Genomic DNA, 21,920 nt, shown 5'->3' with positions numbered 1-21,920 from the left:
AGAGGCGAGGCCAGGGCGTCGGCGGGGCGGCAGCCGCAGCTCGGAGCGCAGGGCTCCGCTGCCGTGGCCGTCCCGTTCCGTCCCGTTTTGTGCCGTCCCGCTGTAGCGGCTCGGGGCAGCGCCCGCCACGGCCAAGGAAAACTAACGGAAACTCTTTCTGGGAGCCCTGCGCGTGCGCCGCCGCGCGCTCCGAGCCCCCCGCCCGCGCGGGGCACGCCGGGGCTCGTCGTTCGCCCAGGTTGGGCGGCCCGCAGCAGAACGCGGCTGCGGAACTACAGCTCCCGGCAGCCCCCGCGGCACAGCCCTGTCCCGTCCCGGGCGGCTCTGGTGTGTGTGCGGGGAGCCGCGGGGCTGGAGATGCGCGAGCGGCCGTTCCGGCCCGGGGCAGCGGGGCCGCAGGTGAGCGCGGCGGGGCCGGGGGCGCCGCCGCCGCCGCCGCTTTGGGCAGGAGCCGCCGCGGGGTCGCGGTGTGTGTGTGTGTACGGGGGTCGGGGCCGCCGCCGCCACCGCGCCGGGGAAGGGCGGGGGCGGACTCGAAAAGTTCCTGCCGCGGCGGCGGGAGCGGCCGCCGAGCCCGGCACGGGCCGTGCCCCGGGGCAGCGCCCGCCGGCGCCCGCGGGGGGAAAGCGCCGCGGCCGCAGCTCCGCCCTGGGTGCCCCGGGGTGGGGGTGACGGGCCGAGGCCACATCATCTCCGGAGATGGTGCCGGCGGGGGCGGGTCGCGCAGCGGGGATTTAAACCTGGGAGGGACGGGCGCGACGGGACGGGCGGCTGCCAGCTCCAGCCCGGACGGGGCTGCGTGACCCGCGGCAGGCAGGACGCGTCCCGCCGGTCCCGCCCGGGAGCCGTGGCGGGCAGCTGCCGTCCCTCCCGGCGGGAACGGCCCCCGCGGGGGTAAGAACTGCGGCTGCAGCCGCTGGGAGCGGGGCTCGACGTCCGCGTCTCGCCTCGCAGCGGGAGGGGAGGGCGGGTTAAATGCCAGGTGTTGGAGAAGCTGCCCGAGAGCCGCTTGGTTCGGGGGCAGCAGGAACGGGAGGGACAGCGCTTCTGGGCGAGCGCAGGCTGCGAGCTGGGCAGCAGGGGAAAAAAGCACAGAGCCCCTGTGCCTCTCTGCTTTTGGAGGTGTAGGGTTTTCTTTGCGTAAATAAAAATGCAGAATTGTAGACTGCATGTAAATTTCAACATACGCTTATTTTATATGATGTTCGGAAGAATTCTATCCTCATTACTAACTGAGCAGTTTCTATGGCTTTCTTTTCATAGAAAGATCCATTCTTTCCTACTAAGTTGCAAAAATAAACTTCTTCAAAGGCTTGTATGCAAAAGGCTTTGTCAATGCACAAGCGTCGTGCTTTTGGTAAATATAATTATCGTTCTAATTAGGCAGTTGTAGGTGAGCTTTCACAGGGTGTTTTCACTGTCTAAATTAAAATTGCTTAGTAGACTCATTAGTCCTTTCACATCAAGGAAAACTAACATCATAAGGCTTTTCTGTTCTCTGTTATATTGGTTAGGCATTGTTTTTAGTAATTCAAATCCACCCCTAAGGCTTTGTATTTGCTGTCTCTGGTATCTGTGAGAGGTGAGGCAGAGGAAAGCAGTATGTAGAAAACAGGAACAAGTCATCTTCAAGCAAACGTGAAAGCACTGTGAAGCTCCTTTCTTGGGAAAGGTGCTTAAATGCTACTGTTGCCGTCCTTACTCTTCCTATTTATTACTTTCATCTGTATCGCGTTTAGCGTGTTCTTTAAAGGCAGAAGTTTCTTTTGAGGTGTTGTTGCTAAATGCCCAGCAAGTCCTGTGTATTTGAAGACAAAAGGTTCTAGATACCTGTGCTGAAAATCCACAAGGTATCAATTTGTTCTCTCTTCCAGAGCCCCTGTTAGGAATTTTTATTGCAGTACCAAGAGCTTATTTTCCTTCCAGTACTGCAATTTGTGTACCTCTCTTTCTTTATCTACCTTTCAGAATGCAATGACAGTGGAGTTTTGAGCTATCACACTGGTAAATACCAGGAGTGCATAGTGTATTAAATGGACTGTTTTAGCAATTCTCAGCCTTATTTCTGGGAAGGACAGCTTCAACTGTGTGCAGTAAGATGTGGCACTTCTCTTCTGAAATTTCATTGCAAGAGTAATACTCTTTCTTAGATTTTTTTTTTTTTTTTTTACATAAGAGAAGGAAAAATATGTGAGCTTACTGATTTTGGTATCCTATATGGATCAATGCTCCTTAAAAACTGTTAGTAATATGTAGTATCTAGGTATTTGGACCACTTTTGCATTCATGGAAAACTTTTCCTGTAGCAGAAGTTGCATGGGGAATCTAGAAATTATTCTTTTCAAACATTCAGCTGCTTGTAAAATGCCTGAAATATTGGATCAGGTAGCAAGTATCTTGAGCCCATGCTCATGAAATTATTTATTTTCAAAGGTTGTAGCAGACTTGCTTTTTTAATCAGATGTGTGAATATTAAATGACTCAATTTTTTTTCCAAAGAAACTGATGCTCAATGGTATGCTCTGCATATCTTCCTATAGTTAGTGTTTGTGCAAGTCATTCTTCAGTTTTCTTGAATAACAGTATTGAAATGATATCTTGAGTACATGCTGGTGCATAGAGCTTGAGTTTTTATCTTGTATTTTTTTTTGACATTTCTATGCATTTAATGAATTTCCTTCCCTACCCACCAGCTTTTCAGTATAGATGTACAGAGCAGAGCTGTGTTCTACTGCTCCCTCCCCCTACCTTTTTCGGTTTTTTCCTCTTAAGTGCCACGTGCTTTGCTCTGCTAAACTATCGTTAATTAGAAGTTGTGGTAACATACTGGTCAGTTCTAGATCTGATTTTTCTCGTGTATTATACAGTGGGAAAACAGTTGGGTTCAACTGACAATTACAAAATGCCTCTAATGTAATATATTTGAGTAAAAGGAGTTGGTATCCCACTGCGTAAAAGTAGAGTGGTTATGACATGGGTATGCAAGTTTATACATTTCATGTGAAATAACAACTGTATCTTTTCCCCTACAGGCAGAGTACAACATTTCAAAATGCTGGAGATTATCTGGGTGATGCTAGAGATTACATTTAATGTGATTGTGTCTTCAGACATTCTGCTCCTCCATTTCATGAGCTAAAATATTTTATAAAAATGAAATCAGATATCTTCATTGATCTTCAAGTTCACTTTGTCCTGTGAATTCAGAGAAGACTTTCTGAAGGAGGAATAGACTCATCACATACGTGGACTTCTGTTGTTGGTCAAGGATACACTTTTTTTTTTTATCATAAAATGCCATCTGCATGAAGATGATTCTTCATTTAAGATATGATCTGTGTAATTAGGTGAATGAGGATACTTTTAATGAATTATCAACATCTATTTCCGTCTGTTTCTCCAGCTTTTGTTTTTTAATAAAAATGAAGGACAAGTATAAAACAGCAGAGCTGATGTGTTTCTGTGAGGCCTTTATGTAAGCCTCTGTGTCTGGATGTGGTGCTAAAGGACAGGCAATCTGCTTTTGATCAGCTGATTGTAACTGCAGAAAGAGAACCTTTAATTTAAAGTAGCTTGCAGCTGTAATTATTTTACTCTTTGGCTTGCACCGAATGAAAGGGAAATTTAAATTTTACTGGTCAGGAGCATTTTACTGAACTAAGAAAGGGAAAACTTACATTATCCTTGTTTTCGTTTCAAACCAAGAACTGATAACGTATTTTTCTTAGAATTTGACTACTAGGGAGATCTCGGCAGCGTAAAGCAAGTCAGATGTCAGCAAACGACTCTTCTCCCCCATCCTTACAGAAGTTTTCCCCACCGACGTGTCATGCTGCTGCACCACAGACCCCAACTTTGTCTTCAAGTCCCCAGTCGGGGCTCTCCAGTCGACTCTCCAATGGCAGTTTCAGTACGCAGAGCCTCACCAACTCCCGAGGCTCCATGCATGGGATCTCATTCCTTCTGCAGATCGGTCTCACTCGAGAGACTGTCACCATTGAAGCTCAGGACCTGTCCCTCTCTGCTGTTAAGGACCTCGTGTGCTCAATAGTTTACCAGAAGGTACGGTATGATGGTGCCATGTTCTGCTGATGGCAGCCGTTGTTTGGTAACAGGCTGTTTAGTAATAGCAGCTGAGATATGCCAAGAGTTTGGTACAGTGACAAAGATCTATGTTAGGTATTTGCAGTGTGGCACAAAGAAATTTTGGTAACTCTCAAGGGAGAAACTTTTAATTCAAAAGGATTAAACCCTCTTACTTTCTCGCTTGTGAAAGCTAGTAAAAGAAGATGTAGTTTTACATTTTCTGCAAGAATGACTTTTCACAATATGGACAGATTTTCCCTTTCAGCGGTTGTCTCTGATTCCTTAGGTTTTTACTAGCTTATGCTTACTACTTTTGAGGAATATTCTTGGATCTGTATAGCCAGCCATAGTGAAAGGACCAGTTTTAGCTACAGACCTGCATTGCAGGGCTGCAGACATGATACGAGCTTTTCTTTTTGTTTCTAGTTAATAATTAAAAATCCCACCATTATTAGACAGCTAATAATGTGCTAGTATTGTTTTTCTGTATACTGAATACATGTGTTGCTCTTATATATCAAGATAATTTGTGTTAAGAGAGGGTTGACCAAGAAATAAAAGAGCCTTAGCGTACTTTTCCACTGTGTCTTGGCTATCCTGTTGCAAATTCTGTCTCTCTAGGGAGGAAATAACACTGATCTTGCTAGTTTTGCTTCCAAATTTTATCTTCATTTAGGTTAGGAAGGTTAGATCCTAGTAAGCAGCCTGAAAAAAAATAAGGAGTATTTAATAAAATAAGAAATAATTGGTCTTTTCCATCAAGGTCAGGTTTGGTGAGGGAATTGAAGGCAAGTATTTTGTAGGGAATTACCTTCATGTCTTTCATTGTTGTAATTGGTATTTATTGTTGGTTAGTTTTATTATATGATTCTTTTTCACCTGATAGCCTGAAAAAAGTAAGCACATGATATGTTATTTGCATATGCTTGTGTATCTTTTTTTCCCGTCTCATAACTTACTGCATCTTTCATATTTTTACAAACTAGTTGCCTAGCAAGCCAATTTCATAATAACTTCAAAAATGTAGTTCAGCATGTTAGTTCCCTTCTGAAGAGATGAGTTATTTGGCTCAATTTCTACTTTTCATGTAGCATGCATATTAGGTGTACCTTTATGCAGCCATTTTAGGGGCTGCTTTTTCTTTCTGTATCGGCTCCTTCTCTTTACATCTACATATTTCCTGTCTTCTATCTTAAAGAAAGATGAAAACAAGTACATTCACACTTACTTTTCTTTTTTCCTTTCTGTTTTTTTGGCAGGCTCAGCTAAAAGTTTAGGTTGAGGTCTTGTTATAGCTCAAACATCTTACATGCTGAGCCTAATCTACTGCAAAACTGATGAGGATTTCACGATTAGTTTTCCTTTTTGTCTGGCTTTGCTGCAGCTCTCCTGCAGCTGACGCTACCAGTAAGTGGCTGCTCAGTGAAAACATGTTTGCAGGCAGCAAACTGATCAGGAAACAACCTCAAGTGTGGTGGATTCATCTTTCATAAGTAGTTTTGCAGCCAGTACACGAGTGGCAATATTCTCCCTGTACTCTCTATTTGCCAGCAATGTGTCCTGCCTTGACTTTTTTTCCCTTAGATCTGGTGACTGTTGCAAGACTGTTAAATATTCTAGGATTAATATATACCTAATGTAAAAATTGCAAACTGTGCTCTTATCTGTCGTCATGTGAATGGTTGCCTGTTTTTTCCAGTTGAAGGCTTTGAAGCTTACCTGGGGACTTGAACCACCTGCCTGTGTTTGAGGTTACAATTATGGTATCAAAAATGTTGGTTAGGACTCTGCTTTTTTGTGTTTTCTGCTTCAGACGGTGTTCAGTGTAGCTTGTTCAGGTTTTGCAGAAGCGTAATTTGAAGCAGCATCAGCAGAACTGAAACTAAAGAGGCATGTGTCCGCAAGGAGAGCGAGATGAGTAATGCAAATATTTGGTGTGTCTCTTAGCTCTATTACAGATGTTCTAAACATCAGGAGATGTTTTTTAAGTGTTTTTCTTCAGTTTTTTCTCAAGTTTAAAGTTAAACTTAACTGTGAGCACTGTGTTAGGGTTATTGTGTATTGGAATGCTTAATAGCCATCTTCAGAAAACCCAAACTTTAGACTTTATAGGGATGCTTCAAAAAAATTTCTTGCTTATGGTCTCCCGTACATTCATGGTCTTCTGTTCATTCCTTATCTAGGTTGCTATGTATTAAAGTATCAGACATACAGTTCTCAGGGGCAAGCTGAAGAGGAACCTAAGCATGGGCATATATGGCTGCTGGAACAGAGGGACAGTGTTTAGAAGCAGAAAAACTCATAGCAGGTAGACAGTGTGTGTCCTTGCACAATGATCAGGTGTTACAGACTCAAGTTCTTAATACTGTTCTGTGTTGGAATACTGTTTCTTCATTCCTCACGAGAGGACATGAAGTAGAACAAAGGGATTACTGATTTAAAACTAGAAACTCACATGTGGTGATGTTCTACTGCCTGCAGACTGAGGATTATGTAGTACAGCATGCTATAAATGCCATATTCTATCTTAGTTAATTTTATTCTCGTTAATAGCTACATATGAAGAACATTTGATTACTGTAGTATTACTTGTGTAGAATCAGTACCTGCAAGAATTCTCGTAACTTTTTCAGTAAACTTACGTATCTTTGCTTTCATGTTTCTGCAACTTCTCTATCTTTTTTGGTCCACAGACCTGTCCTTCATCGTTTTCACTTTCAGTCATACTCAGCGTTCTCCTTCTTTATATATCTGATGGCTTTGTTACGTTTTGCTCTGAAATAGACCAACTGTTCCCCTACCTTAGAATGTCTGCCTGAAATTCTCATGATCCTTCAACCGTTGCATTCTTTTTGATTGAGAACTGATACAGTATTTACCCATGCAATCTGTTTCTTACTCTTCCCGCCTAGTTTTTCTACTTGACTGAACTCACCCAAAGTCACCATTTAGCAAAATCATAGGGGTATTTCTTATGTCTTGCTGGCTGGATTTGTCTTCTGTATTTTCATCACATTACAAGGATCATATTGCAGTCCATCCATAGTACAAATGGATCTCTACAACTCTTGCAGTAACAACTTGAGCGTAATAAATAAGTAACAGTACTGCAACCAATGTTCTGGGTTTTTCTCTGGGTTAAGCTTGTAATAGTTCATGGTGTATTTTCTTCCTGCTCTGCCTTCTTGTCTTGTCAACTGTTTTCTTCATATGAGCTTAATAATGCAGAGACTTAGCAAGAGTTGAGACATGAGAAGCAAACGTGCTTGTGAGAGGGTGGGAGCTGGGGAGTTACTGGGGGTGCAGAGGTGTTATATGTGGGGCAGATTAGCATTTCCAGTGTGGTAATAGGTTTGTATGCTGGAAAACCTAGCCAAGCAGTAGTCCAAGTATGTCTGTGTTGAGGCATCTGGTGGGGGAAAGATCTCCTGCAACATGTTTGAAGCTGATTGTCTGTGTGATAATGTGATTTGGCACATGATTCTAAAGAGTGGGAGTGAATCGCTGGGTAGGGATGCAGGATAATAGAATGGATGACTTCAGTGAACGAAGAGACTTTCCAATGGTGTTTTGGACCATTAGACTTTGAAAATAACTTCCAGTGGTTTGAAGCATTTGTTTTGAGTTATGATGGGTCATGCGATATTGGACCTTGAAACAATATCCGCCTACACTTTTCCCTCGTGTGAATTTTTGGCGACTAGTCCAGAACTTTGTAAAGTAACTCCTGGAACTTGAAGTAAAGGGATTTTTCAGTTACTGCCAAGATAGAAAGAAGCCTCAGTTGTGTTTCGCTCAGCAATACTGAGTGCTGTATTTTGGTTGAGTTCTTCTGGATCAAAAAGACGATGTAATGCACTGTCAATTAAAGCTAGATATGCTGTAATACTTACAGTATGAGCGTGCTAGATAACACCAATGATTTTTCCTCAGTGTTACTGCACTTATGCACTAGTTGTGTTACTTGTGCTAGTACCACCCAAGTATTAAGAATTGCATATATTCTTGATGTAAGTTGATGATACTGGTATACCAGAGATTAATTTTGGCACAGTCTAGTGCATACGTAGACTTCCCACAAGTGATTTCCTGTTGCGAGATGCTCTTTTGGAATTGTTAAGACTGGGAACAACCATCTTTTTGCTTTTAGGAAACTTAGTAATACTGGGATTAGCAGTTTATGTGTTCTGAGTAACTGTGCAGATACTTTAGGCTTTTATGCAGGAAAGTAATAGCTGTATAATCCCATAAGATAAAACAGGCTTTAAAAAATTCTGCTTTGAGTTTTGTTTTCAAGTTTACATTATGAGCTCTTAACACTTCAAAGGAACTGGGTACTGTTCTTCCTCACAGCTTCATGTAACTGAGCATAAGGAAAGCTATAAAAGCTGTACTTTGCTGCGGTACAAGAGAGAAGAATTTGGTAGTGTACAACTTGAACATAGTTCAACTATTGAACATAGTTTAAGCTTTGCGTAAAAATTCTGTTAAAAGATACCACTTGAAATAAAACCCCTGTTAATTGATGAGGTTATTCTTGGCTAGCAGTCTGCACATAGCCTTCTGGCCAAGGTGCTAGCAAGGAATGCTGTATTCCCAAATGGACTGGGGAGCGGAAGGGAGAGCAGGGCGCCGCACGCTTGTAAGGAGCCAAGCTGCTTGGTTGGAGCTGATTGCTCCCCCCATCGAGGCGCGGCCGAATGCCTTAGACAGGGCTCTGCTGGGCCACCTGCAGCTCATCAGAGCCGGCCGTGCGGAGGGCAGCCAGCCAGAGCTTCCATGGCTTGGGTGCACAGGGCTGGAGTGGGGGCAGAGGAGAGGAATCTGAGCCGGAGTGTGTGGAAGGGAGTTAGGAGGCAGGCATCTTTCTTTCCAAAAGAGCAGGATCTGTTCTTTTGGAACTGGGAACTTTTTTTTTTTTTTGGCATGGAATTGGGGGAAGTGTGCAAAGAAAGAGCAGGATTTGTTCATCTAACTTGAAAAGTTTTGTTAGGGATGGTTGAATCTGGAGGCTGCTGCAGCTCTGTCCCCATGTGCAGCCACGGACAGCAAGACTGACCATGTATTCCCAATAGGCACTAACATTTGGATACAGGTGTGCAACACCATATATGTGTACACACAGATCCAAACAGCTGAACAGCGTGTCTTGTCTGTAAGCACCAGTGGTGCTGTACCCTTCTCTGGTGGTTCAGGATGGAGGTCTGGTAGTGGGGAAAGTACAGACACATACCCACTCACCCACCAATAGAAAAAATAGCAACAACAAAAAAAAGTGGATGCCTCCAGCAGCCGGCTTCAAGCACTCTCTTGTAGCAGCTGCTGGATCTTGGTCTTTCCAGGTGCTGACACCTGGATATTCAAGCTCATGACTTCACTTACTCGGCCTCTCCAGTCACTGACATTACAGGGTCCTCTTGCTCTTATTGCTGGCACTCAGACCCCCCATACACACACATGGGCTCAGAATGAGAGAAAATCATTCAGGAAAATAGGTAGAAATTGAACTTAATGAAAACGGCGGACGGGTGGTGCTGATGCGGCACAGGGCATGATCAGACAATTGTTCTGACCAACCCCTGTGTACAGGTGACCAGCCTCTTTTATCTTCTTATCCCTCGATTTTTCCCCACGTTTATTCCTCCCTGAATCACCTCTTTTGCCTTTGTTTCCTTCCATAAACATTCCATAGGTATTGTACCATTCTAATTTCCCAGCATTTTATAATCTGTACCATACCACTGGACACCAAAAGGTGTTCCACACATACACCTGATCAGTGTATGTGTGGAAACTGGGTCTAAGGATATCCTGGGAGACCCCGGGAGGGTCTGGGCAGGGGATCCTTTCCCTGGAGTTCTTAATTTGGGTTCCCACGTGCTGTTCTTTCTCTGTGCTCCTCTGGCTTGTGGAGATGGGCCTTCCTTTGAAGGGCCTGGGAGTGCCTGGGCAGGGTGTTGTGTGGGCTGCCCCTGCCTGCATTTTTCCTCTGTGCTGCTTTGTGGATGTGTAGACAAGCACCTCATAGGCAGGACAGGTAAAGGAGATACTGCGAGGTTCCTCAGCTACTGCCTGTCTCTCTTATGGATTCAGGAAAACCTCCTAGCAACTGAAGTTCTCTATACCCATGAAAAGGCTATCTCTGTTCTCATGCTTTTAGTTTTTGGAATTACTATTACAGAAATGGAGATCAGGCATGCACAATGCCTAGAAAAATGTGTCCTGGTGAAGTCTTGTCACATACTATAGAAACTGTATACAGAGCCTGTGTTTAGTGAGAGAATTCTTGTACTCCGTACTAGTGTAGATTACTCTCTTGTTAGTCCTGGGCTTATGCTTCTGCATCTTAGTTTAGAAGCCACTGATAAAGCTCATGCCCGTAAATAGAAGAATTACCTTTTAAGGTTAAATGTTACAGTTACAAAACCAAAGACAATCTTTCACAGTCACTTTTATGTGTATGTGTATTTGTTTTGGAAGAATAGGCAGTAGATCATGTCATGACAATATGAGAAGCATTCATGATACACAGTTTAAAAGGTCAATTTAATTAATGTAGAACCAAATGAGGGTATTGATGTCAACAGTTCTAGCAATCTGTAATAGATGATTTTGCTTTTTAAAAAATATTTGTACTCTGTAAAAATTAATTTTGCCTTTGTGTGGAATTTATTTGAAAACCAAAATATTAATTATAGGTATTATAATGTTATTTACAAACTTTGGAATTAATGTTGATGCTGCTTTCTCAGGAATGTAATGTCTCGTATTTTTAATGTTTATACTTGCTGCCACAGAGGACTTGAGTGTTCATCTGTAACCTTAGTTTATTGTGTCAGCTAATGCTTTTTAGGAACGAAAACTAATGTAGTATGTTTAAAACATTTTTATAAATCCAAGATTTGTACATGAGAATGGGTAAATGGTGCATAGGCAGAATATATTTGGTTGTAGCAATTAAGATAAGTGCTGCTTGGCAGGTGATTATGTGACCTCTGGTTACTGAGGTGGGGGATTATGTGTAGGGATGTTCTGGCAGCTGCATGACAGGGTTATGGTCTTAAAGAGTGGAAAAAAACCTAAAAGAGAAACAAAGACATATCTTTATCAAAAGAAGGAGACTCAAACCTGTGGAATATGTTAGAGGCTTCCTTAAAATCTGTGGCTCATAGGTGGTTCTGTGAACTTAATAAAAAGAGACAATAGTTCACGTGATTCCCTGAGTCATGAGTTGTCCCTCCTGGCAGCTGAAATTAATATTGGTGTTAATAAAAAGTGTCATGTGTGTCTGCAGGCAGATATATACTGTTTTAATGTTGATTTTATATCCCTTTTGTTAGAATTAAGTTCTTCAGCAGTATAATGCAATTGATAGAAGTTATCTTAACAGTGTATCAGGGATTAAAACCTCACAGAACTTATTTTAATAATGTAAATATATCTTGTTTTCTTGTCAGTCAAGGCACAGTGGGATTTTGGGTTAGAGCTTAAAGTAGGTTTATGACGTGTTTCAGGTATGAAGAAATGTCAGTTCCCTTGGAAGAATTACTAGTGTGCTGTATCTTTGCATGTTCTGAGTATAAAGTCAAGTCCTGTCCATACTTGCAGAGATACTGAGACACATATTTGGGCAGAACAGCTAATTCTCAAGCTTTATATTTTCTTTCTTATTACAAGTTATCTTTGGGCAATTGGAAAAATGCAATTTTCAGAACATTCATGGATATTTGCTATTTAGCAAGATGAATCGGCAGATGAGTATACTGAAATATAGTATAAGACAGGAATTCTTGAATTCTTCCAGATGATTTAAGGGATCTTAAGCAATAGCATTTTATTGTATAAAGGTTTAAGCAATATCTGGTTTAGGGGAATATGATGCTACTGTAATCTCTGTACCATCATGGCTACTGTACAGAGTACAAGAGAGTTTCAAATTTATGTAGGAAGCCTGGGAGTGAGTTGAGAGCCAGAGGAAGCAGCCGGCTGCTTTGGCATCAGCCCAGTAAATCAGTTTCTTGCTGTAGACTAAGTATCTACATGCCAGTATAAATTTGTCAGCTCTGTCTTTTGCTTTTGCAAAGGCTAAATTGCACAAATTCTGCCTCTCCTTTTGACTGTCCAAGGTAGATAGCATGCTTTGTGGAGCATGGACTTTTTCAGTATTATATGTCATGTAATTGTGTAGTGTGTACACACCAAAACAGAGAAGACCAACTTGATATTTCAGATAAAATTGCTGCTGAAAAGAGGACGTGATTTTTTTCTCTGAATGGGAAGAGAGTGTGAAAATGGGCATGATGGATACCTTCATTATGTTTTTGATTTGGTAGAACAAATCTTTGATTGTTTTAGTTAGGAAAAATTAATATACCACAAGCTTCATACAGTTTAGATACTTACCGACTGTGTAACATGTAAATTACTAAGCTGTTACTTCATTAATTAAAAGTTTCTTCTGAACTTTTCCATATTTTTTCGCACATTCTTCCTGTTTTCTTCTGCGTGTGTGTTCCCACCTCAAGTTTGAATTCTGGTTTAAACCAAAAGGTCAAAGGAGCCACTTGAGTGCTACTCATTCCTCTCCAGGGTCTGTTGCTGCTCTTTTTCCCCATGAACTGTTTACTTTTAAGCTTTTCGTTCTAAGAAGTTTTCATTTTAAGAAGTTTTACTCATACTTAACAGTGTTTTGAGGAGTAGGGAAAATACAGAATGAGAAAGCTTTTTTCAGTGAAATGTCATGGAAAAACAGCAGGCTATTTAGTGTATCTGTTTCCTGTATGGATTTTCAGTATTCTGTTCTGTGTCCTTGTGGGGATTTAAGTTTTCCTTTTCACAGAATCACAGAAAATGGTTAAGGTTGGAAGGGATCACCGGAGGTCATAGAGTCCAACTTGCCTGCTCAAGCAGTGTCCTCTGGAGCATGTTACTCAGGATTTCTCGTATCTGTAGATCTAAACTGTTGTAGAACAGTGGCATGGAGCCTCTTAACTGGCTTGCTCCTCAAGAAAAATGTGGCAGGTGTTGCTGGAGTGTCTCAAGCTAAATACCTGCCTGACTAGAATACCTGAGAAGTAAGGGTTATAGGTGCTGGTATCCAAGTCAAAGGCCTGTATTGGCTTTCACTTGCCAGACTGATTATGCAGGTCTGAGAGATTAAAAACCCAAAGAAACAAAAATCTTAACAGTTTTTTTTTTTTACCTTTAAAAAAAAAGTAGAAATTTTCAGAAAATGCTTTGTTTCCTCAAAAATAGGCAGATTAATTTTGTTACCATGAAACATTTACAACACTTGAGTTCTGTAGCTGTTATTAAAAACATTGATGTATAGGATTATCAAATAGCATGTATTAATTTAGAGTTTGATGTCTGTTGCAGTTCCCAGAGTGTGGTTTCTTTGGCATGTATGACAAAATTCTCCTGTTCCGTCATGACCTGAACTCAGATAATATTTTGCAACGAATTACATCAGCAGAAGAGATACACGAGGGAGATCTTGTTGAGGTTGTACTCTCTGGTAGGTATTATTGTAACAGTGGAACAACTCTTTATTCAGTAGATTAAAAGAAAATAGGACTTCATGGAGCATTATTTTCATGCCTGCCTTGAGCTTTTTCACTTCAATCTCATAGACTTTGGGGTAGAGGATTTCAAGAAAATCCAGGTGTCATTGATGCTTCAGTACTCACTTTTGTTATTTTTTCATTTTTCTGTTTTAATCTTCTTCAGGTTTATTATGATAAACAAATCTGCATTATACAAATGAGAACTTATAAGTATAATAATATCAGTTTTTAATTTTTACAATTGTTTAAGATGAAATGCAGGTAGGATTCAGAATTTGTTCTTCCAACTGTTGTGGGTTTTCTTTTGCTTTTTTCTGTCTTTTTGTTCTGTAGCTTTTGCTATTGGTGGCTTATGCTGTCATAAGACTTTCAAAATGTAGTTGCTGAATCATGCCTATAAAAACAGACTCTTAAAGGTTATTGAAGTTCTTAAAAATGATTTCTTTACACAATATAGTCCCTAGAGTGGTGGTTATTAACCAATAACGAGGACAAAATAACCCCAGCCCTGATTGTCATTGTATGTGTTTAATCAATATTTTGTCAAATTCAATCAAAAGTCAGCTGTAGTTAAACTATAAATTAAAGCTGGACTAGTATTGAGCAGTTTTTTAAGTCTTTGAGGGTAAAGTGACAAACTGAGGCTACGTTTTAGGAAGAGAGACCCTTGACTGTCATGGGCTTAGATTTGTAAACTTGATCAGTAAAGTATGAATTTGATAGCTGTAAGGCTGAGTCCTTGGCTGCATTTCAGGGCGCGTCCAGGATGTTCAGTAATCGATCATCTTAGTTCGAGCTTTTCATTGCTTCTGGTGAATTGCATATTTGGAAAATTTGTTGTGTCTGTTGGCAATCTCTGACAGTTTCCTTAGATAGACAGACCACCAGAAACTGAGGCGTTTTGGAGACATGTCAGTGTCTTTCAGTAGGTTTTTAAAAATAAGAATCTGAATAGGAAGAGTTAGTACATATTTGGTCAAAAAATAGTAGCCGTCAGGGCAAGATAATGATGTAAAATACCTTTTTTTTTTTTCCCTGCCTTCAAAGAAACAGGACAAAAATAATTTAAATATATCTGTGCTTGTTTAAGGAAAAGAATATTTCAATTTTCTGTGAAAACTTTATCCACAGTATCACAGTTTTGATACACCAAGAGTTTAATCTAATAAACTTTTACAGTAAAAGTCCTTTAGAAGATAAAAATCTAACTTATAGAGCTGTCTTTTTTTAGAAAATTTTGTAGGTTACAAAACAGCTTGAAAATTAAGTTGCTCTTTCAAAGCTTTATTGTTGCTTTTAGCAAGGCTTATTGTACCTGCCTTCAACTTAGTGAGGTTTTCAACAGTGTGATTCATACTACTGATTAGTTGTGGCCATTAGCCTACAGAGTCCAATGCATATTTTTCCTCAATAAAAATGTTTACTGAAAACCATGTAGTCTTCTAAATGAATATTTAAATGATATACACTAAAATGATGTTTTCTAAACAGCTTGTTAGCATTCTTTGAATTAGCCATTTTTAAAACATGTTCTTTTCATAAATCTTTGTTGATCCTGTGGCAAGAACCATAACTTACTGCAATTTTTTAAAAGCTTTGGCTACAGTCGAAGATTTCCAGATTCGTCCTCATGCACTTTATGTGCATTCCTACAAGGCTCCTACTTTTTGTGACTACTGTGGAGAGATGCTTTGGGGTTTGGTACGACAAGGATTAAAATGTGAAGGTAAGTCTATGATGTTTAATGTATTTGTGTGTGTGTATAGCTATATAAGATGAGGAAGAAGAAATTGTATCGTGTTTGATATGTTAGCAAGTAAGTGCTAAATGTAGTATTTCATAGTTGGAAGGGTTTGTGCTTTGAAAACCCGAGTTCTGATCTTGGCATTAATGCAAACCGTGTGTGACCTTGGACTAATGACTTAAGAAGTGTTGTTGTTTCCCACTTCGAAAAAAAATAGCTAGCTTACAACCTTGTGTTCTTTGCACAAGCAACTCATAGTTTGGAGACACTCCCAAAGGGGAATCCCTTTCCTTATGGCTTTCATCCAGCTGGCTGTGGAGCACTCTGCAGCCTGCTGTCAGGTACTGACGTTGCCTTCTCACTGAATTCTTCTTGTGCTTCAAAGTGAGGGAGTGATGAAAGCCTCCTGATGGTGGGAGATCAGCTGCTTCCAAGTCTTGGGCCTTGTTGCTAGAACTGGGCTTACTGGAGAAAAAGCTGTTTCTGTGAATCACATCAAGAACACTAAAATAAGAGAATTTGGCACAACAGTCTGTTTCTGCCTTTGCCATTTTCCTGGATCATCTTTTTAAAACTGCTTTATCAAAATATTAGTACTCTTTTTGTTACTTTGAATGTTGGGAGCTTTTTTGAATTAAACAAACTACTCTTCCAGGTTGTGGGTTAAACTACCATAAGCGATGTGCCTTCAAGATTCCAAATAACTGCAGTGGAGTGAGAAAGAGGCGCCTGTCTAACGTGTCCTTACCAGGAGCAGGGCTTTCAGTTCCAAGACCAGCACAAGCTGAACACACATCCTCTGCCTCTGAAGAAGTATGTAATGTGAAAGGAGAAACAATTTCTGTTTATAAATTCTTTAACCTCTGGGGAACTAAATAGTGTTTTAAGTGGCTCAAGATGAGTATGTAGGAGTCAAGCTTAACCATTATGATTGGTTTTAGTGAATTTTAAAATCTGATGATTCTTAGACTGTGACACCTACTGCTTATTATTATTGTGAAAGATGAAACAGGAAATAAATTATAAATTTTATATATAATTTTGTTATTAGCTTTTCACTCATGGTTATATGAATGAACTCTTGGCTTCAGAATAATGAAACATCTTGCCTTCTTAGTAATACAGATTCATTCTGTAATTGTTGTATTAGTATAGAATAATTACTTGGCCAAAGCAGTACAAATTGTAAGCTTTTATGCTGGGGAAGAGTGTTCCTGATCTGCTGTTAAGCTTTTCACAAAGTTAATCCAAAAAAACCCAAACCCTGTCAAGGAGTGTGTAGGGGGTACAGGGCTTACAGTAAAAACCGACATCCACAGTAGTTCCTTGTTATGATGATTGCTGAGAGGTTGTCAGTTATCTAACAAATATCAATTATCAAGTATATCCCAAGTATATTGGGATCATAAGACAGAACAGGCAGTGATTAGATCCATTTGTTTGTGCCTTAGTCTTTTCTAATTATCTGTTACTTTACACTACAACTATTACCACAGTTTAAAATGCAAATCGTGTAGTCTAGTTCAAGAATGTAATTTTTTTAGCTAGAAGCTATAAAAGCCTAGTCTTGAGTAATGAAAAATATTTATTTTGATGTTTGACTACTGGTAAGATCTATTCAGTGAACATAGAATTGTAACCATTTATCACAGAATTTAACTTTATGATTTCTATGTGCATGTTTAGTACCTTTTGATACCTCTTTGTTTTACTCAATGCCTTTTCTGTTTTAATTGCTAAAGTTTTTCTTCTAACTTAATTTCAAAGAATTTTTTTGAGGGGGATTAATTTTCAAAATAATTTTTTGATTTTCTAAATATTTTTGCCTAATTTTGTAAGCTATCCAGGCATGCCATACCTCGCTTTTAAAAACTGATAGTTTGAGGTAGTGATTGGAATTTGGTTTGCCTACGTCCAGTGGTTTCCATTTTACCCTCTCTGTGGAGGTCTGTATGTGCTGTCTGAACCTTGTCAGGTTACTTAAAAAATAAATGTCATGAGTGAATTTTTAGCATTTTATCATCTGTGGAAATAAAGGTTCATACATAACTTCCAGCTCTCTGTAAGGCTTTTCCATCTGGTGTTTTCATGGTTTTGTTTTGCTGTACCAGAATGTCCTCTTAAAGCTTCTTGGTCAGGTTGCTTTCTTGTCTGGTCACTTTCTCAGCCAACAGCTGCTTTACAGCCCCACTGACTTTTTTTCATCCACCAAGACCTCCAGGTCCTTCCCAGCAGGGCTGATCTTGATCCCCAGCCTGTGCTGATACTGTGGGGTGCCCCATCCCAGGTGCAGCACCAGCACTTGGCCTTGTTGAACCATGCAAGTTTTGAATGGACCTAGTTCTCAAGCTTATCCAGGTCCCTCTGGATGGCATCATGTCCCCCTGCAGTGTGGCAGCTGCACCACTCAGCTGGGTGACATACACAAACTTGCTGAGGGTGCACTTGCTCCCACTGTCTGTCATTGGGGAAGATGTTTGATAGCACCAGTCCCAGTATCAGCCCTGAGGGACACCACTTGTCACTGATGTCTATCAGGACACTGAACCATTGACCACTACTCTCTGAATGTGAGCATCCAACCAATTCCTTATCCTCCTAAAAGTCCAGCCATTGAATCCATCTCTCCACTTTAGAGTGAAGGATATTATGGAGGACCATGTCAAAGGCTTTACAGAATTCCAGATAAATGACATCTGTAGCCCTTTTGTTGTCCACTGATGGAGTCACTCCATCATAGAAGGCCACTGGCTGTCCTGAATCACCTCCCTGTCCTTCATGTGCTTTAGCACAGCTTCTAGTAGGATCCCTGTGATCTTCCCAGGCACAGAGGGGAGGCTGACAGATCAGTAGCTCCCAGGGTTGTCCATTCTATCCTTTTTAAAAACGGTGCAGTGTTTGCCTTTTTCCAGTCACATGGTATTTCACCTGACTGCTGTGACTTTTCAAAGCAGTCATGGCAGTAAAACTGTTCTGGTGCAAATTATGTATGCCTTCTTTATTCCAGCGTTGCTGCCCAGAACCTAGTAAGAGGATTCCCTCTTGGAGTGGCCGCCCCATCTGGATGGATAAGATGGTGCTTTGCAGAGTGAAGGTCCCACACACCTTTGCTGTTCACTCTTACACTCGTCCCACCATCTGCCAGTATTGCAAACGGCTGCTTAAGGGCCTTTTTCGCCAAGGAATGCAGTGTAAAGGTAAACATTTAATTTTCTGTTGTAGCAGTAAATTTCAGTAAAGGTCTTGTATTTAGAACTGATTGCAACTTAGGTGGCTGTATACTGCAGAGTAGGGCAGTGTAATTTTTGAAAAATTCCATGATTTTCAGAAGTTCACAGCAGCCATCATTTTCATTGTAGTGGGCTGTGCATTGCACATTTTTCTGAAAAATAAGATTTAATTGTGTAGATGGAGGACACTGTAATTCTAGAAGGATAATTATAAATTAATAAAAATGGGAAATATTTCCTTTTGTTCAATATCTAACCACTAAAGAATCTGTGCATTTTCATTGTGTTATTCTAGTACAGGATATTGGTTATTACCTTTTGGAGATATTTTATACAGCTAGGTGCCTGTGCTGAACTTGCATGGTTTTTATGTAGAATATGTTAACATGCATGGCTTCAGTTCTCAGACTCCTCTGTGTGGTTCCTAGGGCATGATTATTGTGATCTCCTTCTGGCTTTTTATTGCCAGTTAGTGCAGATCTGTCAGCTTTGTTGCAGGAAACAAAAGTCTAGTGATGAACCGTGAACATTAATATGGAAAGGAGTTTCCATTTCTCTCATGTGAGTTTGTCAAACAGGAGTATCAAAGGTCAGCTTTTTGAGAGAGGTCGCTTAATACATTTTCAGTTTGTTTTATTAGAGGAGAGAAAAAATTGTAAGCTTACATCTGTGTTAGCTTTTTTTGACTAGTAATGCTGCTCTCTCATGTAAGTAAGGAAGTAATTTTATCTTTCATTTCTGTTGTTATTTGCAGTCTCTGTAGTCTGTTTGAAGTCTGCATCCTGAACTGGTTTTGATATTTTTTCCAGTCAGTGTGTCTCTTGGATACACATGATACAAAAATAATGAAGCCTGAAAAAGATGCCTTGCAGTTTTAACATAGAGATGCTGCTGGCCATATACAATTGCTGTGACTATATCCAGCTGAACAAATGGGGCTACCACATCAGTTTCAGGGAATTGAATGACACTGGATAAAAATATTATTGTATGCATATTGTAAGCATTTATGTAAGGAAAACAGGCCTAGAGAAATGCTCTGTGTATGTGCAGGACAGAAATAAGTGTCCTAATAGGCCTCCAGTATGATCCTATACTTATTTTTAATACATCAGGAATTGATATCAAGCAGTTAAAATATTTTCCTACTGCCTTCTCCTACAGATTCTTAAGGTTTCCCACCGACTTCCTCGTGCACATTCCCAAAGCTTGGGGTCTCTTAGCGGTTTTATGTTTCGGAGTAACCATAAGAGCCCTGGATTTCTTGATTTAATTCAGGTTGCTATTTGGGCTCTGAGGATGCATCTCTTTGAGATGCTAAGGCTGTATTTGTGGTAATAAATTAAATGTGCCCAGAAACATTCCCGGACACAGAGGTCAGCTGGGACAGAATGACCCATGTTCATGAACAAGTTTTCCTAGCATCCCAGCCTGGGTGGCTCTGTGCAGACTGCCTGTTTGGACCAATTTCATAGGATGCTCTGGTTTATGAGTTAGACCTTGGAACTGTTTGGGATTTTGCTGATGCTGTGGGCCAAAAGCATGCTAGGAGATGTTTGTAGCTATTTACTGGACTAGAGAACTGCATTGCACTATCCAAGAATGTTTCTGAATGTAGTTTAAGTTATTAGGATAGATTCAATCTTCTGGTTTCCTGACAGAATTTGAAATGTGTCTGTTTCTTCTAGCCTCCTTTACAGTAGTAAAGTAATTGTATTCCATAATGTGGACTGAAGCCATGGCTGTAAAAAAGGCAGTTTGTGGGTCTCCTAGGGCGCATCCTTTTAGGCACTCAGAAGCTGAGCAGTATTGTATTCTGCTCCAGAATCTGGCTCCTCTGATACTAAAAATGGAGAGATACTGATTCTTCTCTTGTCTGGACCTAAAAGGAAAACACATTGAGCTTGCTTTGGATAGCAAAAAGAGGCAAATTATCAATATGAAAACAGTTGTGGGGGCAGTAGGGAGTTTTGAAATTCATGGTGTTGATAGAGTTGAAAATCACAGGGATGCTACTAATAAAGGAAATTCCTGTTAGTACCAGTAATGCTGTATGCTGGACTTTGCCCAGTAGCCTGCATCTGATACCTCGGGTGCAGAAATGGCACGCATCCAGGTGAGATTCCATCTCCACGTCAGGTCAAACCTGGACATAATGTTATTCTGTCTGCCCCGTGTCAGCAAGAAATGGAGCTTGAGTAGTCAGCCAAATCTGTAACCTAAATGAGAGGGGAACAGGACTTTGGGATTTACTGCAGAACATATTTGCTCTGATGTAGTTGTGTGATTGTAGAGGCTTCTGATGTCTGTAAGTCTTAGCTGGCAGATGGGGAAAAATGTTAGAGATGAGACATTTAAATCATATAGCAATGGAAAAAAGGATGTGGAACAAATGAAAGAATGGGAAAAATTACATCATGATGGAAAAAGTAGCTACAGAAAAAGCTAGAGAAGTAGCAAACTATTTTGTACTGGAAGGGGAAGTACTGACATAATAAACTGTGGTGGGACAAATCACCATGTGACATCAGGACAAGATTGTTAATTTCCTCCTGGAGGTGACCTCATTGGTGCTGTCCTCAGTTCCATGCAAATGTATGAATCTGAACTGAGGTTTGTGTTGGAAGCAGTGAGTGATAAATTTTAGTGTCTGGGTGGGAGTGAGGTTCTGCTATCATGGGCTTATTTATCTGCCATTTTAGATTGCAGATTCAACTGCCACAAACGCTGTGCACCTAAAGTACCTCGAGACTGTCTTGGAGAGGTGATTTTCAATGGAGGTAAGATGAGAAACATGCTTTCAAATACTGAGAGATCTTTTGAGGCTGAACAAGATGCATTAGTATTTAGTTCCCTCATCTTTGAATATTTGACGTACTTTTATTTATCTTGTCGGTTTTTTCACTGAGGTTAGTGAAAATGAAAAAGATTCACTGTAAAACTTACACTCTGGTGACTTAAATTTTACTTAATCAGTCTTGGCACGTTCACTATGCTTTGCTTGGGATAGCTCAATGGAAATGAAACATCAAGAAGCCACTCAAATGTACAAAATCTGAGGATCTGTTGTGATCAGTCTGCTCATTGTTCACCATAAAATACATACTTTAAAACATTAATATCTGAAGACACATACCATTTTTTATGACTTTCTCATATCCATGATTTTTACTGGCCAGAGTTAGCCCAGATGCTTGAGATAAAAGAAAAAGGAGAAAAACCCCAAGCCAAACCAAAAGAAAGAACTCCACTCTAATTTCTGGAAACCTCAATGAAGTTGGACTGCTTTCTGAA

General features: G+C 40.6%; 1 protein-coding gene across 4 annotated transcripts in view; it reads left to right on the top strand.

The window, feature by feature from the left end:
• The window catches only part of PRKD3 (protein kinase D3), a 43,695-nt gene that overhangs the window by 189 nt on the left and 21,586 nt on the right, over positions 1-21,920 (top strand). Inside the window, exons 1-7 of one of the 4 annotated variants that reach the window (XM_042022017.1) lie at positions 294-399; positions 3,033-4,062; positions 13,465-13,603; positions 15,247-15,378; positions 16,052-16,209; positions 18,404-18,593; positions 21,329-21,406. In XM_042022017.1, the coding sequence (XP_041877951.1) occupies positions 3,772-4,062; positions 13,465-13,603; positions 15,247-15,378; positions 16,052-16,209; positions 18,404-18,593; positions 21,329-21,406 (988 nt within the window). In that variant the 5' untranslated portion in view covers positions 294-399; positions 3,033-3,771. Of the gene's footprint in view, positions 1-293; positions 400-777; positions 895-1,830; positions 1,851-3,032; positions 4,063-13,464; positions 13,604-15,246; positions 15,379-16,051; positions 16,210-18,403; positions 18,594-21,328; positions 21,407-21,920 lie in introns of those variants that run through there. The other 3 variants (XM_042022018.1, XM_042022021.1, XM_042022020.1) reach the window with 3 other exon arrangements.

This window comes from Corvus kubaryi, unplaced genomic scaffold, assembly GCF_017639235.1.
Source record: "Corvus kubaryi isolate FWS band 111438036 unplaced genomic scaffold, C.kubaryi_AGA036_p1.0 37184, whole genome shotgun sequence".
Lineage (NCBI taxonomy): Eukaryota > Metazoa > Chordata > Aves > Passeriformes > Corvidae > Corvus > Corvus kubaryi.
This window is presented reverse-complemented; position numbering and strand designations above follow the sequence as displayed.